Source organism: Rhamphochromis sp. 'chilingali' (genome assembly GCF_963969265.1).
Source record: "Rhamphochromis sp. 'chilingali' genome assembly, chromosome: 17".
Lineage (NCBI taxonomy): Eukaryota > Metazoa > Chordata > Actinopteri > Cichliformes > Cichlidae > Rhamphochromis > Rhamphochromis sp. 'chilingali'.
Window position 1 is genome coordinate 28,063,614 of NC_137944.1, and position 18,437 is coordinate 28,082,050.

Consider the following 18,437-nt stretch of genomic DNA (forward strand, 5'->3'; position numbering starts at 1 on the left):
TTCTTCCAAAATATTTCCATCAACTCCATCTGAGAAGTAGAAATTTTATGAAAACTTGCTAATACAGACATTCATAGAATTCACTGAGTAACGTGACTAAACTTGCTGGTCTGGGTACAAAAGTGGGTGGAGAAAGACCAGCATCATAATGGGCTGAGCTTCACCTGCTGTAAAAGCTGTATCCTTGACAGAGAGGAGAGCAGAAAGTGGATACCATGCTCTGGTCAGATGAGGATATGGATACATATGTGAAGAGAGTGACAGAGATCTGAGTGAGAAGAAGAAGGCGCAGAAAAAGGAAATGAGACTTTGAGCTGCAGTCTGAGGCTGACTCGAGCATTTTCATCAACAGTCTAAATAGCAGTTTGATTAAAGTTTTAAGATATTTTATCCAATAATGGCAACTCTTTGGCGATTTACACTTTTTCTCTGCATGCTGCTGATGGCGTGTGGAGGCTTGAGCCTGGCTAGTGAAGAAGCAAAAACCCGAAATACACAAACAGAAACTGGGACGGCCTCAAGCTCTAACACAACTGGAGAAGGTGGTCATGGAGGGCCGCCCATCACTACACTGCCTATTGTGACCTGGAAGTGGGATCACATCAGCGTACAGTACCTGGTGGCCCTGTGGGTTTTGGTTTGCTGGCTCTGCAAACTCCGTAAGTCCAATTCATGGAAGTGCTCTCCTTTTCTGAAATCTATTAAAAATAATCCTCTGCACCCAAGATATTTAAAAAATTTTTTTTTTTTGAAGTAGTAATAATTTGTTTCTAGTTTAGGGCTATGCACAACATGTATTTTTGTCACTGGTGCAATTATTATTATTATTTTTTATTATTTCTCAGGTAAGAGCTCTTAAATGTATAAAAACGTGTGTGCTTATACACTTTAGTGATATTTAAATAGAGCCAAACATATGTCCTCTCAGGGCACTTTGCAATCTAAGATTAACCCCACAACTAGAATTTTAAAAAATCATGCAATTCTGTTTAATTAAAACCCCATCATCTTATATTTCACGGCTTTTCCTGAGCTTACTCATCATATAGTGAATTTTTGGATGTGTGACGGACGATATGGACGATTGGATGATATTTGAACCTCATAGAAATCAATGTGAAATATCAGCAACCCGGCATGCCGCGTTGCTTTGCAACACTTATTGTTTAAGCCGACTTTTACTTAATAGCCGCTCTAACACGAGCCAAGTCTGCGGAGAGTCTATTTACAAATATAAGTAAAAATATTGGCCGTTAAAAACACATAAAAACATAGGAAATCACTTTTTTTTTTTTTGGCAGACGATCCCTTTTTGGCAGGATACTCGATCAGACAGAACTCGCGGAATATCTGCCAAAAAGTGAGCGCCTGCAAAAAAAAGTGACTTGCAGAGTTTTCGTGTGTAATGTCCTTATCTATATTGTTTACATAGAGTTTGATGAACAGGCTTTACAAAGGGGTTATATATAACATGCCCTTTTTTCATCTTTATGACCCCGTGTTATTGCACCTACATTACAACCAATCCAATTATATTTGCCACTTAAAATATCTTTATAGTACTATTGTTATATTTTTTGCAGTTCCTGATTACCCTTTAAAAAGAAATGTTCAACGTCAATGAGACTTTTTAACTGGATAAATAAAGGTGATGTTAAACTCACTTTAAAAAAAAAACTGATTATAACTTTTTCCTTGTGACTGGAATGTTGTTTGGGGCTCCAGATGACATGACATCATAAGTTTTCGTGTCCCAGGATACGGGGACATTTGTTTTGACATATTATAGGCCAACAAGTTATTTATAGCAGTTTATAAATGGGTAGGCACTTTTTGGTATACACCACTCTTTTTTGTCTTCCAAAAAGTGATTTCCAACGTGTGTAATTTTTTTTTTTTGTAATACCTTTACTTATAAATAGACTAAATAAATAGAGAAAATAGACTTTAGCGAATAGGATTTACAAAGGGGTTACTTATAAACTAAAGAAATGACTTATTTTGCAAGTATTTTACCCACTGGGTTATTTTACCTACAATATAACTAATCCAGTCCTTTATAGCCAGTTGAAATATCTTTACAGAACTATTGTTATACTTCTTGCAATTTCTGCTGCCCTCTTGGCCAGGTCTCTCTCTCTTTAAAAAAAAGTAATGTCATTGTCAATTTAACTGGATAAAAGAAGGATATTTAAAAATCACTTTGCCAAAAAATTGTGGCTTCTACCTTGTGACAAGAATGTTGTTTGTAGCTCGAGGATGAGGGATAGTTAGTGGGGGTAGGTTCATTGATCAATCTAAATTGCCCATAGGTGTGAATGTGGAAGTGAGTGTGGTGTACCCTGCCTCTCACCCTTTGACAGCTGGCATAGCCTCCAGCGCCCCCCACAATCCTGAAAAGGATAAGAAGAAGCGAATGGATGGATGGATGGATGGACATGAGGGATACATTTGACATATGTTTCACATATCATAGGCCAACAAGCCATTAAAAGTAATTTAAATATGGAAAATCACTTTTTGGCAAATACAAGAAATCACTTTTCAGCACAACACTGTCTGTGCAGTGCGTCCAGAGTGTAGAGAATTATTTCAATCAAATAAAAAGTGAAATTCAGAGCATAGCAGCCAAATCAGACTGTTTTTTTGATCCTGAGGTACAGAGCTGAGGATGTGAAGCTGCAGACTAAGGCAGAGCAGCGTGGATGGTCGAGGAGAGGTTGCAGTACTGGTGATTAGAAGCAGACATGGACGAGATGATCTTAAAAATAGTTTGTCCAGCTGTCCACATATCCATCCAGCCCTTCTGGCTCTCTGACAGCTGGCACAGCTTCCAGCCTGATGAATATGTTGGCTGAGGGCGAGGAGCTTTCTCTAGCCCAACCAACTACTTCATCTAGGAGGAAATGTTGATCTCATCATCGCCGTTCCAACATCGGCCGTCCAAGTCCACACTACTGAATACTGATGGATATGTGGACAGCTGGACAAAGCCTCATCACTGCAGCAGCCTCCTCTGCCTGAAGCTCTGCTGATCAGGGTGGGTTAACGAAAACCTTTGGCCAGCTCGTCAATGCCACTGCAGCTAGTCTCCCACAGAAGGACCCTTGATTCTCTGCCGTACACAGCAAATCCAGCATGTCCAAATTAACACTGTCGGATTTGATTTCAACACTATTAAAGTGTCTATATGGGTCCACACCAGAGAGTGTTAATTTAACTCTTTTTGGAGAGTTGGTACGTTAACTCTGATTTAGTGTTAAACACCAAATCTGTCTGGAGTTGATCATTTAACACTTGGTGTTAAGAGTTTATATATTAACTCTCAAAGAGTATTTTAGTTTAACTACGTAAGAGTTATCTTCTAATTCATTCTAAAAAGTGGGAATTTTACTGTTCTGATCTTCTAGAAATTTCTTTTGGAAATAAACATTTACTAAAAAGATGCAATGGTTGTTGAAAAACATTTATTCTGAACTGTGCACCACAATTTCAAAACATTTTCTGAAAGATGTAACAGTATACATGTTCTCACTTTCATTAGAATTTTGTTTATCAAAAGGTCTGACATGGTAAATGCAAATAACAGCATTCTCATCACTTATTTCTTCAATACAATATGCATGTCCTTCATTCATCACTTTGTGGAACTTCAACGCACTTCTGCTCTCCCCCATATTCCATCTTCACAAGCATATCCTGTGCGGAGATCGAATAAAAATTAGTTGACATTCATTAATGGCACAAATAATCCAGTAAACAATTGCAGCACAGTAAAAAAAAAAAAAAAAAGGAATCCTCTTTGAGCCATTACTTGTGTAAAGTATTTTCCCAAAAGACAAGGACACAGGCAACAGGTAATACTGAACTAAATGTAAAACCTCAACCTTTTTAATTTTTACCTAAACCGTGTGCACAAAACTCTGGAGGGATCTATGCTAACGTAGAATCCAGTCAGGACGTCAGCTACTGCTGTTTGCTCGTTTGTTTGTTTTTTATGGGCGATCGTTTTCAGGCTTCAAGTAGCACCATTATACCAACATTTCACATTCTACACATTGTTTTAGGTGTATTTAACCAAAAGTTTGACTGAAAATTCACATGCAAGCTTTTTTTCAAGGCTGTGGTATTTGCCTGCAAACAATACCTTTCAGCTAGCTAAAACAGAATATTATGCTATCACCGAGCAACATGGCTAATGCCTTTCACACAGCTTTGTCTCAACTCCAAAGAGCCACAGAAGTAAAAGCTAATAACAATTGAAACAATCTTTGAAAAAATGACTTACCAAGCATGGCAAACAACTCAAATATGTAGAGCAAAATGTTCTGAAACGGCTTCACTTCAGCTTCGATTGAAGCCGTGCTGGGGGCGGAGTCTGTGAATTTACTCTGTTGGTGTCATAGCCCCTGTAGGAGTTCAGAGTTAAGAGGTCAAGAGTTAATGTTTCCATTGTAACACCTCCAGATTTGACAGCGAAACACTCATTTTTAACACTCGATTTTAACTACTATCATTTTACACCTCAGAGTTACATTAAAAGAATGTGACTCTACTTAGAGTAAAATTAACTCTACTTTTGCAAGGAGACTATTAACACCAAAAAATTTAACACTTTTGAATTTGCTGTGTAGAAATGGTGACCTCAGACTCCCCCAAAGAACTCATATCTAAAACAGAATTTCCAGTTTTGTTTTGCTGTTGTGAAATATAGGTTACTGGGGTCACTGGGGACACATTTAAATTTGTAAAATGTAAAAAGAAAAAAACAAACCAAAAAAATCACTTAGAACTATGACAAATGCAATTAAATGAAAAAAAAAAAGGTTTAATTCCATATTTATACATACATTTTTTTCACAATCCATGGGATGCATGAAGCTCTCACATTCAAGACCCTTGAGTTAGTACATTAAAACCTTGTATCTGTCCACAGACCCTAATTATAGTCTGAATCTGAATTCTCCCAATACCAACAGCATCGTTATTTATGTTTCCAGTAGTCAGAATGAAACTGTCCAGGTTTGAGCAGGAAGCAGTTTTGCTATAGCTGAAAGGCAGAAAGTGACAAAGTCCAAAGGGGTTATGTCCTGCTAGTTCAGGGCATAACAATTAAAATACAAAGTTGCCTGACAGTCAAATGAAAACTCTGACATGGAGCAATAAAGGAGAAACACACAAGGCAGGGTAAATACACACAATAACAAATAACAAAGACAAGGACATGGTTATATATGCAGGAAGGTCAGGAATGACAGAAACTAATCAAGGAGGTAAAACTAAACACAGCACACAGGAGACCAGAAACTACTGTAACAAAATGAAACCTCAAATGACTCAACAGGAAAATACGTTACACAGAGGCAGGAATTTGACAAGAAGATACAAAAAGGCACGGCTAAACTGAACCAAAACACAATAAAGTAAATATAAATAACAATGTAAATTCCAAAGTAATAAGAACTGGGGACTAAGAATCGTAACACAGAGGGTGACAGGAAACCTGATCGGAAATGGAGTTAAAAAAACTCAATGGAATTCAAAACCCCTGGACTACTATGGAAGAGACAGAAATCAAGAGAAAATAAACAAACCTAGAATAGAGGAAAAAATAAGATAAAACCAAATTAGGTTATTAATTACAGACTCGATAAGAAGTCTACACAACAAAACTCAGTGACCGTGACACCACACACCTGTTGCAACTTTTCCACACATTATACGGTATACACAGATGGATTTTGGCTCCATCTCATTTACAGTATATGTTTGAATGTATTTCTTCATTTAAAGGAAAACTGGTGAAAATGCTCCTAAACCCACAAATTTAACAGGTATCCAATGACCTCTGTTCCATCACTGACTGTGTCACAAATCCCCGTGGACGTGCCCAGAAAATACAAACAAAGCAATAAATTGTCAAAGCAACAACTAAACCAGACAGTCACACACTGCAATCTTGCGTATGGTCAGTCGGCCTATAGTCTACTGGTTTTTAATTTAGAGCTGGTCACTAGATAATTGCATGTCTGGCTCTTGTTGCTGGTCTGTTTGGTCATCCTTTTCTTGAGTTAAACCTTTTTAAACGTAAAGCTAACTCCTCAAAATCTCAGCTGATCTACTTCACGAGAGACTGCACAGATGTGGTTTTATAAGGAGTCAAGTTAGTGATCAAAAGTGAGAGTTTAAAAGTGTAAGTGTTTTGGTTACCTCATTATTTTTTGTTTGTTTATAGATTTCCAGTATTATTATTTTTTTTACAAGAGGTTCCTTTGAGTTAAATTTAAAAAAGTGATTAACCTTTGCATGGTGTGGAGAGAATCTTTAACTTGTTGGAGGTCCTTGAGTGAATATGTTTTAGTAATGGGAGAATATATTCACTTTTACTGTGATATGAGTCTTACATATATATAAAATTGGAAGCTTTATGATTGTTTTAGCTGCTTTCTATATGTGTGGAATGACACACAAATTTGTACATTAACTCAAAAACCTGAAAGCAAAAATTCTCATTTTTCATCCTCACTGAAGTAGATATTAGCAAAAATATTCATTTTGATTCTGTGCTTGCACAAATGTAAGCTGTATTGGGGACTATAGTTTTTGGAATTTAATCTTCAACTAATTTTAAATACAAATGTGCACAACATAAGTGCAACCCTGTGGGGTAAGAACAGGTGTACACTGTGGTTCAGTAGTTTTTATTGTTAAATAAATTTTAGTGACACTTTATGAGCTCATTAGACATGTGGTTATCTTTGGTTATGCAGACAGGTTTCACACACGATCCAACCACCTCACGTGTTGCTCATATCCCCAGATGCTTTTTTTTAGATGAGCAAAAGTTGATCATTTGCAGAAGTTGCAAATGGTCAACTAGAGTTTTATATTTAAGTGAACTGAAGTGAACTGAGCTTTGAACATTTGCCAGCTCCTACCTGACAGGAAGAAGAGCGGCTTAAAATCAAAGGTTGTTACAATTGATTGATGGTTCTTGTCTTTGTCTTGATCTTTTTTCTCCTCTCAGTCATTGAGGCCAACCATAATGTCACCAACTACATACCTGAGAGTGCCCTCCTCATCTGCTCTGGTTTCATTTTGGGTGGCATGATTTGGGGTGCAGACAAGGTGCAGACCTTCTCACTGAGCCCAACAGTCTTCTTCTATTTCCTGTTGCCTCAAATCATTCTGGATTCAGGCTACCACATGCCAAACAAGCTCTTCTTCACAAACCTGGGTGCTATTTTGATCCATGCCGTCATTGGGACCTGCTGGAATGCTGCCAGTTTGGGGCTGTCGCTATGGGGGTGTCACATGGGAGGAGCCATGGGTAAGAGAGGATCTTTGATTTATTCCATTTCAGCACACCTGCTGCTGCGACTCACACAGAGGAAGCGATCCATTCTGAGATGTTTAGACTGATAGCTACGATTTGTGATATTTGTAGTGTTGCTTAGCATACTAAAGGATTATTAAAAATCTAAGTAAAAGAAGGAGACATTTAAAAATATCAGTTAGTTACTTCGTTGGAACTAACAATCCACATTTTGAGGCTTGACTGATAAGGATTTGGTCGGCAGCATGTTGGTTATTATAATCCAGAAGGGGCCAAATTTGGAAAAAAGGGTGGATTTCTACATTATCAGCTACTGATAGAAAGCTTGGTTATTAAGCTGTGTGCATAAACTGGAGGCTAATTAGAGCTATTTTCTTTTTAAATATTCACATTTAACTCACAAAACGTTTTGCACAAACTCTGCATCGTAATAATTGAACTGTGCATAAAACATGCACAGTAAATCTTGCTGGCTGCACAAAACAGAGAAAAAAAAAACTTTATTTATATAACAAAAAACTAAAATACAAATTCATGTTTCTCAACGTGTAGCAGACAAATAGTGGGAAAAAAGGCAATTAACAATGGAAGCGAGACAGACCATCATAACACACACATTGTTGTGACACAAATGACACAAACATAAGCACTTCAAACCTGGCTTTATATTTTACCCCTGAAGGCTGTGATTGTTCTGGAACAAAGACATGAGGAACAAATGAAAGTTGTACAGTCACATGACTTAAGCAAGCTGCCTGAAAAGAGCTTTCTTTAGTATTACAGAAATCCTTTAATACTTTACTTTTATTCTTTGTTTGAATACATTAAACAACAGCATCAGTAGCTGCTAATTTGGTTTAATTCCCAAACTTTCTCCAAATGCAGACTTAATAAGTTTATTTTATGCTTAGGCCTTGTCCACTGCACTGGACGAGACTGGAGAGAGATTTGACACGATTTATTCTATTAATGAATTAGAATGCTTACTTTGTAATTCTCAGCTACAGAAAATATGAGCTAGGTTTATTGTATTTCCGGCCCTCTGTATCTGTACAGGTGACCTGGACATCGGTCTGCTGCAGTATCTTCTTTTCGGAAGTCTGATGGCTGCTGTGGACCCCGTGGCTGTCTTAGCTGTGTTTGATCAGGTCCACGTTAACGAAGTCCTCTTCATCATAGTGTTTGGAGAGTCGCTGCTCAACGACGGTGTGACAGTGGTTAGTATGATAAACTCTGTAAACGCAAGCTTTTCACCAAACCAAAACGTGGAGTCTGCTTACACACCGCAAAGAGCAATGAGGCCGAGACCTTACCGAGACGGGGAGCTCAGGTTTCTAGAATCTAAAACAGCAGCGCCTGTTCCTTTAATGACTATTAAAACCTTTACTGTGAAAAAGCAAGCCAGAGTCCTTTAACAGAGCACCTGGTTAACTTTGTTAGGCTGGACACTGACTCAGTATTAATATTAATGTCTAACATCCAAAAACCTGCCTCCTAATAATGTCAGAAAGCTTGACATAACAAGACAGAATAAAAATTGCGTTTACATTGCAATTCATTTGACTTTGACCTTTGACTGTACTTGACATCATTTTTATACTCTTGCATTTAAGAAATTTTTTCTTTAAAAAAATCACATTACATTTAATACATTTAAAGTTTTAATTGTTTTATTATTATTATTATTATTATTATTATTATTATTATTATTATTATTATTATTATTATTATTATTATTATGTTACATATTTTGTGTGCAGGTAAACTTCTAAAATGGGACCTAAAATGGGACCTGCCGAGCCTTCTTTACGAGGGTGTTGGTGTTATGGATCCAACATTAACATAAGACCATTGGAGATGTGGGTGCCCAACAAATTAAAGATTGAGACAGATTCCATCTGTTCTCCTCCTATAAGAGGGGAGAGGACCCGTCTATGCCTCTTGAAGTCTCTACCTATGTCCTGAAGAAACTGGACCTTTGGTGATTAGGATGTCTGGACTTATGGTGCTGAATGAGCTGTAGTAGTGATCATATTGGGCAAAGGTGTGAGATCCTCTGCAAGTTGGATGCTGCTGTTGTGGATTGGGGGGCTCTGGCCTTTGTAGTTGGTGAGCGTTTGGATGCCCCTCCACACCTGAGGAAGTGAGGAAGCCCTCTATCATTCACCTGAAAGCCTCCTTGGCCTGTTTGATGCCCCTCCTCAGGTTGGCAGGGATGTGGAGCAGAGAAAGTTGGTGTACCAAGTAGTATGGTAACCTTTGATGATGTTGCAGGCTCTGATGAGCTCTGCAGCAATTTCTTTTCTGAGACACTGGAGCTGCAGAATAAGATGGAGATAGAGCTACTCAGCAAGTTTTCAAGGTGCCTCATTAGTAAGTGGAGCGAATGGGGAGGGGAAGGTGTGCTCTCCTCATCCGGCACAGCGATGCAGGTGCTTCCGAGCCCGTTTAACTACTGATGCTGTATTAAGTGACCAGCCCAGGCTATCAGTTATCTGTACTCCCAGAAACATGATGCTGCCAACTATCTTCACCACTGCTGTGTCATCTGCATACTTAATGATGTGATTAGAAGCAAGTGCAGCACTGCAGTCATGTGTCAGCATTGTCAACAGCAGTGGGCTTGGGAACGAGGCCTGTTTGCCTGATTGAATTCTCCTACTACAATACAAACGCCCTCTGGCAAAGTGGCTTGAAACTCAGTGAAGGTCTTAAAGATCACTCAGGGTCTATTTTGTGTTTGCACTGGAGGGGATGTTTACAGCCATAATATTCATAGTGGTAAATTCTCTGGGCAGGTCACACAGTCTGCCATTAACAGTGAGCAGCTCTGTTTCAGGAGAACACTGACTTAAGACCGCTGCTGTGTTTGTACTTCATCTGTTGCTTGTGTAAATGCAAAAACCCACCTCCACAGAATTTACCACAAAATGTTTGGCTCCTGTGTAGCCACATTGTGATTAACCCCATGCAGACTAACTACATAATCAGGAACAGGGTTCAGCCATGTCTCAATCAGAACCATGGCACAGGAGTCTCTCACCTCCCGTTTTGATGTTAGGTCCAGCAGTGAGAATATGATGGAAGTTTATCTCCTGTTGAGTGCTACATACTAGAAAAGAAAAGTCTGAAAACATTCCAGTCTGACTGTCCAAACGCTGACAGTTTTTGTTTGTTTCTTTTATATATATACTGATCACTCAATAAGTTTTCTTTTTTTTCTCTTAGGTGCTTTTTAATGTGTTTGATGCATTTGTATCGCTGGGAGGAGGCCGAATTAATGCAGCAGAAATTATTAAAGGAATAGGTAAGCTATAACATTTGCTCACAGTCAAGTCTGGCGAAATAGACAGTGTAGAGTGTCCCTGCTGCAACACACAAATGTGTTGACCATTTTGATTTGTCGGGTGTGGACACAAAATAAATTAAACACTTTTTATGCTATCACTGCCCTGTAAGGCTAGTATGTTTTAGAGGGGAGTAAACAATAGCACTAAAAAATAGATTTTTATATGTTTCCTCTCTCTCCACAGTTTCCTTCTTTGTGGTTGCATTTGGTGGTTCCCTTGTGGGCATAGCATTCGGCATACTAATTTCACTTCTGACCAGATGCACAAAAAACATCCAGATCATCGAGCCAGGCTTCATCTTTGTCATGGGATACCTTTCCTACCTGACTGCTGAGATGCTTTCTCTGTCTGCTATCCTTTCGTGAGTATTTCACAACTGAAATATAATTTGTTTTATTATGTCTGTATCCATTTTATATATGTAAAAATGAGGTAAACATATTTAGAGTTTACTTTGCGGTTCCTTCTGTAGGACTACATTCTGCGGTGTGTTATGTCAGAAGTACGTCAGAGCAAACATGGATGAGAGTTCCGTCCAAACAGTCAAATATGCCATGAAGGTTTTCGCCAACGGATCAGAAACCATCATCTTTGTTTTCCTCGGTATCTCGGCCATCGATAAGGTTATCTGGGTTTGGAACACGGGCTTCATCCTCCTCACAGTCTTCTTCGTCTTTGTGTATAGATTCATTGGTGAGATTTTGTTGTTTGGCTATCACTGTTGAGTCAAAGCATCACACACATTGTGGGGTAAAAACTTGGTGTGTTATGCAAAGAAATCTTCTGCTGCTGCAGCACAAAGATCAAATGACACACATTTACAAGAATACGTGTGTCAAGAACACTGAGCGACCGGACTCAGAGGCAGGATTCACAGTATTCAAGTTTAGTGAGCTTATTTACAATGAAAACACCAGAGTGATACATACAGGTAGTGATAAGGGAAAATAGGGGCTCCAGGAATCCAGGGGAAGGGGCAGCCAAACAATGTCTTCTCATTTACTCTGCTCAGGCTGTCTCTAAAAACACTGTGCGGCAGGGAAAATCCAGGAAAGGTCTGTACACAAGAGGGACAACAATGAGATTAGTATGAGGCAAAGAAAACACTAGACTTGAGTGCTGAGCTTTACTAAAAGCGTAATTCAACAATCCAGCAAAAAGCACCACCGATGTGTGAAGTCTTTAAATAACTGTGTGTGTTTGTATGTCTATTCCAGGTGTGTTTTTCCTGCAGTGGATCCTTAACAGGTACAGGCTGGTCCCAGTTGAATTAATAGATATGGTGATCATGAGCTACGGTGGCCTACGAGGGGCTGTTGCGTATGGCCTGGCTGTGTTGCTGGATGAGAAAAAGATAAAGGAGAAAAACCTGATGATCTGCACTACTCTCATTGTGGTGTACTTCACTGTCATCTTGCAGGTAGTGAATTTTTGGAGTTGATAATTCGCTAAAATATGTGTACATTAGTTTGCTTGTTAATTACACAGTCTGTGTTAGAGCTTAATTTTGTTGGCACATTTGTGCTTGACATTGTTACAGGGAATAACGATGAAACCTCTGGTCATGTGGCTTAAAGTAAAGAGAGCTGCAGTAACTGAGGTCTCACTCCTAGAGAAAATTACAAACAAGGTAAATCTAATAAAACACGTCATGTTTCACCGACAAAAACGTTTCCCGCCCAGTTTCTACAAAGTCCTTCTCCTTTCTTTAGATGTTTAATCACACTCTGGTTGCCATCGAAGACATATCAGGACAAATAGGAGATAACTACTTCAGGAGCAAGTATGTACAAGACTTAATACATAATTCCAAAATGCCTTTTAATTTTAAAGTAAGCAACAGTGATATTTCTTTTTGTAAAGGTGGAGGCATTTTGAGGAGAAGTGGATGACGCCATTTTTGATGAAGCCATCTGCAAGGAAGAAACAAGATGACGTGTTTGATGTCTTCCATCAGCTGAACCTCAAGGATGCCATGGAATATGTGACTGAAGTGAGAATCATTTGTGCAAATTCAAGTATGTTTTGCTCAAGTACAAATTAAATGAAACTGAGAAGATTACTGCTGGTGTCTTCTGTTGCAGGGCGAGCGTAGAGGCTCTCTGGAGTTTGTCCGTAATGACAGCGCCATTCTTGATTTCAAGAAAAAGTTGGAAAGTGAATACACAGAGGTCATGCCTGACATCCCACCTTACATGATAAATGATCATGGTGCAATGTTCACTATGGGGTGAGCAATCTGGATTTTTATGACAGTGTGAAAATATATACAGAGGGTAAAATAAGTATTAAACACGTCACCGATTTTAAGTGAATATATTTCTAAAGGTGTTGTTGAAATAAAACTCTCACCAGATGTCAGTAACAACCCATCCAATCCACACATGCAAAGAAATCAAACTATAGATGTCCATAAATTCAGTTATGTATAATAATGAGAAATGACACAGGGATAAAGTGCTTACTGGATTTCTTTTTAATGCTTTGTACAAAAGTCTTCGTGGTTTCAAGAAACTAGTCACATGCATTGCCAGGCGCATCTGGTCATGGGTAGTTTATGCTGAAATGATGTTCCTTCCACTTCTGGATTGTGGCCCCAGCAGTGCTCACTGCAACCTTCACTAATTTCAAAATATCTTCTCTAATCAATGCTATCAGTGTGTTTTGCAACAATTATGCTCTGACGGTGTTGCGAGAGCTCACTGGTTTCACTGATCATGAGATGCTTGTCGTGTGGCACCTTGATAATGAGACACCAGTTTATAACCCATCAATTGGGACTGAACAAGCTGAAGTTAATTTGCACTGAGTGGCTGGATTGCGTTCTAATTGCTGGTGTCATGACTTTTCATGGCTTTTTGCATCTCCCTTTCTTCATGTGTTCAATGCTTTTACTTTGTGTCATTTTTCATTTTATACATAAGTTAATTTCTGGACATGCATAGTTTGATGTCTTTGTATGTGTGGATTGGATGGGTTGTTCCAGATATGTTGTGAGAATTTGATATTAATAGCACCTTTAGAAATATATTTAATTAGAAAATTTGTGTACTGATTTGATGCATTCAATACTTTTTATACCTACTTAATAGACACAACTTACTGCAACTATTCAGTGCCTTCAAACAGCTTCCGTTCACCACCATATTTTCAAAATGAAACCAGACTCTTTTGATATTGTTGTATTGCTTTAAGTCAGTGACATGATTGGCTTCCTCTGCAGTAGAGACCATATTCCATCAGTGAGCCTGGAAATGCACGAGCAGACCATGAAGGCTATGAGGGGAGCTGAGGCAGTTGATGTTCACCACCTTCTTGATCAGCACCTCTACAAGAGCAGAAAACAGGTAATGAGCAAATTCAGTCATTGCATGAGGGACTTACTAAAGCATCCTAGTAATACATGTCCATTTAACCATTAAATTACTGAGGTGTATGTGAACTAAAAACAACAAACTGTTATTTATGGCTGGCTATAGACAAATGTATATTTTATGTATATATGCAAATCCTCAGCTTATTTGCTTGAACTGTGGCTGAGCTTGACTTTGTGTCCTTCCTGAACTATTGTTGGTTTCTGTTTTATAAAGCAGTAACAAACTGACTTCTCATTCTGTTGTTTATAGTATCGCCACGGGTTCAGTCGCAGTGATTTCAAAATCAACAGAGATGAGAAAGAAGTCCAGGAGATCTTCCAGAGAACCATGAGGAACCGGTTGGAGTCATTCAAGTCTGCAAAGATGGGTGTTTCACCTCCAAAGACAATTGTCAAGTACTCAAAGAAAGAACAGCAGGAGAAGGTAAAGACAAAAAGAGGGAATAAGCACACCCTACCACTGTTTGCAGAGTTGATTATGTCTCTTCTGAAGTCCAGTGAAGAGGAAATACGGTCCTTCCCCAAAGCTTCATTTTTAGTTTTTTTTTTCCATTTGACTTCAGTGTAGTACTGAAAATCCTTGGTACAAGACAGTGGTCTGGAAACTGAAAACCAGCTGCTGGACTTTTGAGAGAGAAATGTTGTCCTTTTCTTTTTAAATATTGCGTGGCTCAATAGACCTACGTCATCTTTTTATGGTTTTCTGTTTCATGATGCTCCAAATGTTTTTAGTTGGTAAAAGTTCTGGACTGCAGGCAGGCTGGTTCAGCACCCAGACTCTTCTATGAAGTCATGCTGCTGTGATAGCAATCTGCAAATTAGCAAAGCCTTCCCTGAAAAACATGTAATCTGGATGGGAGCATACTGTATGTTGACCTTTATACATACCTTTTAGCACTGCTGGTGCCTTTCCAAATATGCAAGCAACCACTTCCATATGCATCTCCATACCATCCAAGATGCAGCCTTTTGAACTGAGTGCTGGTAACAATCCAGAGAGTCCCTCTCCCCGTTAGTCTTGAGAATGTGGTGTCCATGTCTTGCAAAAAGAATTTCAGATTTTAATTCATCTGACCATGGAACAGTTTTTTCATGTTGCCTCAGTTTCTTTGTTTTTATGATTTTTTAAAGGCACGTTGTGTTATATTTCTTCTTTTGTCTTTGATGTCAAGAAACATTTAATTTTATTAATTTTTAAATCCTGCCTGGAAGCTTTATCAGTCAGAACCATGATCTGAATGTACTGTTATGCCAAACAAACTTGGATCTTTCCAAGATCAGCTCTATAAATTCTCTATAGGCTCCTCTTGTTCATGTGCGTCATTTATCTAGGTCAAGTTTATTTATATAACGCATTTCCCAGAGCTCATGCTGCACAAAGTCTTTAAAAACTAAAATGCAACTAAAACAATTAAAATGTGCAGCAATAAAAATATAAAAGAGAAAAAGTAATACAATAAGACAATAAAGACAGCCAACACAACAATGGCCATAAGGGATATTTAGACATGGAGTGAAAACAAAAGGAAGCATTAAACAATACTTGGAAGTGCACAGATTTGTGCGCGAATTGCCAAAGGACAATGGGACACTGAGACATTAATACAAATCAAGGAGACCGAGACAAGGGAATTAGATTCAATACAAAGCACAGGTGACAACAAGATGCCAAAGGAAAGATAGGAGCTAAACACAAAGGGGCACAAAGGAAAGACTAAGAAAACAATAATCAGCAATAATAAACGATACAAAATAAACCTAAGTCAGACACTTTTCAAAATAATCAGAAACTCAAACAAGGAACTAGGACTTGAGATATGCAGAAATGTGGCAAACAAGAATAAATAATAATTGATTGTTGTTGATAAGTGATTGCAGAGTGCCCTCTGCTAGACAAACTAGGAAACATCGCTATGGGTTGGACATGGCTGAGGGCGTTGATCTTGTCTCTTTTACTTTACCTTCAGTTTTTTTAAACATCATATGTGATTAAATAAATCTCCTTCGTTCTACAGACCCCAAATGGAAAGTCAGTGAGCAAGACTAAACTCTGCCATTCTGGTGATGAAGGTTTGTCTGCTTGTGGGGTTTTTTGTGTTTTTGTTTTTTTCAGATTTAAAGTCTTAGCAAACTAATTTTCTCATTTTCATTTTTAGACTTTGAGTTCTCAGAAGGAGATAGCGCCTCTGGCTATGACTCGTCATACCCTTCTTTCTCCATGAGAGCCACGTACAGACCAGGAGGTGAGATCAATGCACTTTCTACATCCTGTATGAAACCAAACATATATTTTTGAGAATGATTAAGAGAGTAGCAGATGCTGTTATTATAAACACAGAGATTAGGGAAACATACAACAGAGGGAACTAAATAGACAGTTTGTGTGCAATAAAACCCCCCAAAAAAGGTGAAATATAAAAGTGTGGTAGAAAGGTCTCTACAGAGCTGCAGATGAGCCACAAACCACACCACACAACAAAAAGTATGTAAGGGTTATGTAAGGGTGAGCTGCAGGGTAAAGGCACCAGACTGTCATACAACACAAGGACTTTGTACTAGTGGGCTGACAGGTTTAAAATCAGCAAATGTTCGATCCGTCTGTGTTGAATATTTCCATTCTTACCTGTTGGGAACAGTTTAGGGCTACAGTGCAAATATGAAAGCAGCTCATTATCATAGAATTTATTTTGAATTTCCTAATACTGTTCTGACTCTGCAAGCAAACACCTATAAAACACTTTCACAGTTGAGTTTATGTATAAATGTCAAATAAAGAAAAACAACAACTCCAGAACAGCGAGTGTATTTGAGTTTAAACGTTTAAGCTGAATTAAAGTGGATAGACCACAAGCGCAAGGGATGAGCAGCCAATAATGGTTTCACTTGTATGAAAATGTAATGCAGAGAACAACAGTGGCCCTAATATTGAACCCTGAGGTACTGATTCAGTTTTTTCTTTCATTAAGGTGGGATTGAGAACCCAGCCTTCGTGCCAGATCTGTACCCCGCGGATTTGTTGCAGGAGATCCCTCCTTGGCTGGCAGAGAGTGAACCCGACAGCAGCATGGTGGCTCCGTCATTGCGAGCCCAGGCGAATCTTCCCAATTCACCTATGGAAATGCGCCGCCTGGGGCTTCTTCGTGCCAGCACTCGCTCTACTGACACAAAGCAGATGAACAATGATCAGTTGCCCCCTCCACCAACATCTCCTCCTCCCCCTCCTCCTCCCAGTGGCCAAATGTAACTGTATCCCAATGCAGACACCCTGTTCTGTCTCACTTGAACCTGGAACAAAGACACAAAACAAACCTCAGACTAATTAACCATCTACTCTCATACTGACAAGAAAATGTTTATTTTTCCATGACTATGGTTAGCTCCTGTGTTTCTACACAAAACATTTACATAACCTCTTTAAACAACCCCTGCTGTTTTTAGGTTCACCCTTCACTTGGCAAAAGAAAAACTGCACTGAAACAAATCCTTTATGTTCAACATTAGATATATGTTGAACATTGTCATATAGTCTGTGGTTTGTAGTAAACATGCTATTGAAAATTATTATTTAAGGGTTTTTTTTTTCAAAACATCTTAATATTATGTAAAAACCTTTCAAATGACGTGTAGATATCAATTATAAAAACAGTGATTTAAAATACTTTCTGAATCTATAATCCATACATTCGTATTGCAGAATACCACAACAACTTTCACCACTTGGGGCACTATTTTGTGTGAAAGATGAAATATTACTAACAAATAAAATGCTACATAGGTCAATGATGCAAACACATTTTAGTGGGATGCATTTAAACATTTGCAGCATATATAATGCAGATTCTTAGTATTATTTAGTGAGGCTCCAGCCTGCTCTGAAAGCTCTCTGTTTTTTTGACTTTTGACTCTTGCAACGGAAGGAAGAGAGGACATCCCAAATATGGTCATCTCAGATGCTCCACCCACCTTCCGTTTCAGTGGGTCAAACAATTAGGAAAAAGTTGGTTTAAAGGCAGATGATGAACTAAGAGGTATTCATTAAGGGCCAGTAGAAGATAAATGAGGGTATAAATGAGGATTATTATGAACCATGAATAATGCAAAGCTACTCTTGTCTGAGAATCAAAATCTGCAGGTGTAAATGAGTTTGATGTGCCCATTTTAATTTCTTGTATTGTTTTAATTTTCTAATAAATAGAATAGGTGTGACTGTTTCTCTGTCTTTCTGTGTTAGCTCTGGCGACTTTCTTAGGGTGTACCCTCCCCAGCACCCTTCACAACCCTGAATTGGATAAATGGAAGAAAATGGAGAGATGAACTGATTAAGTGTATTATCGAAAATCGCATGAAAAAGAACTTTAAAAGGATGTAAAAAAAT

General features: G+C 38.5%; 1 protein-coding gene across 1 annotated transcript; it reads left to right on the plus strand.

The window, feature by feature from the left end:
* The first annotated feature begins 181 nt into the window (after window positions 1–181).
* Window positions 182–18,285, plus strand: LOC308384022 (sodium/hydrogen exchanger 3-like). Its single transcript, XM_080862321.1, has 16 exons — window positions 182–659; window positions 7,028–7,330; window positions 8,393–8,553; window positions 10,565–10,643; window positions 10,870–11,047; window positions 11,159–11,379; window positions 11,904–12,106; window positions 12,227–12,316; window positions 12,399–12,469; window positions 12,550–12,679; window positions 12,771–12,916; window positions 13,910–14,033; window positions 14,313–14,486; window positions 16,078–16,132; window positions 16,219–16,305; window positions 17,029–18,285. Exons 1-16 carry the CDS (start codon window positions 398–400, stop codon window positions 17,304–17,306), a joined length of 2,562 nt encoding a protein of 853 aa, XP_080718447.1. The 5' UTR covers window positions 182–397; the 3' UTR covers window positions 17,307–18,285.
* The last annotated feature ends 152 nt before the right edge of the window (window positions 18,286–18,437 follow it).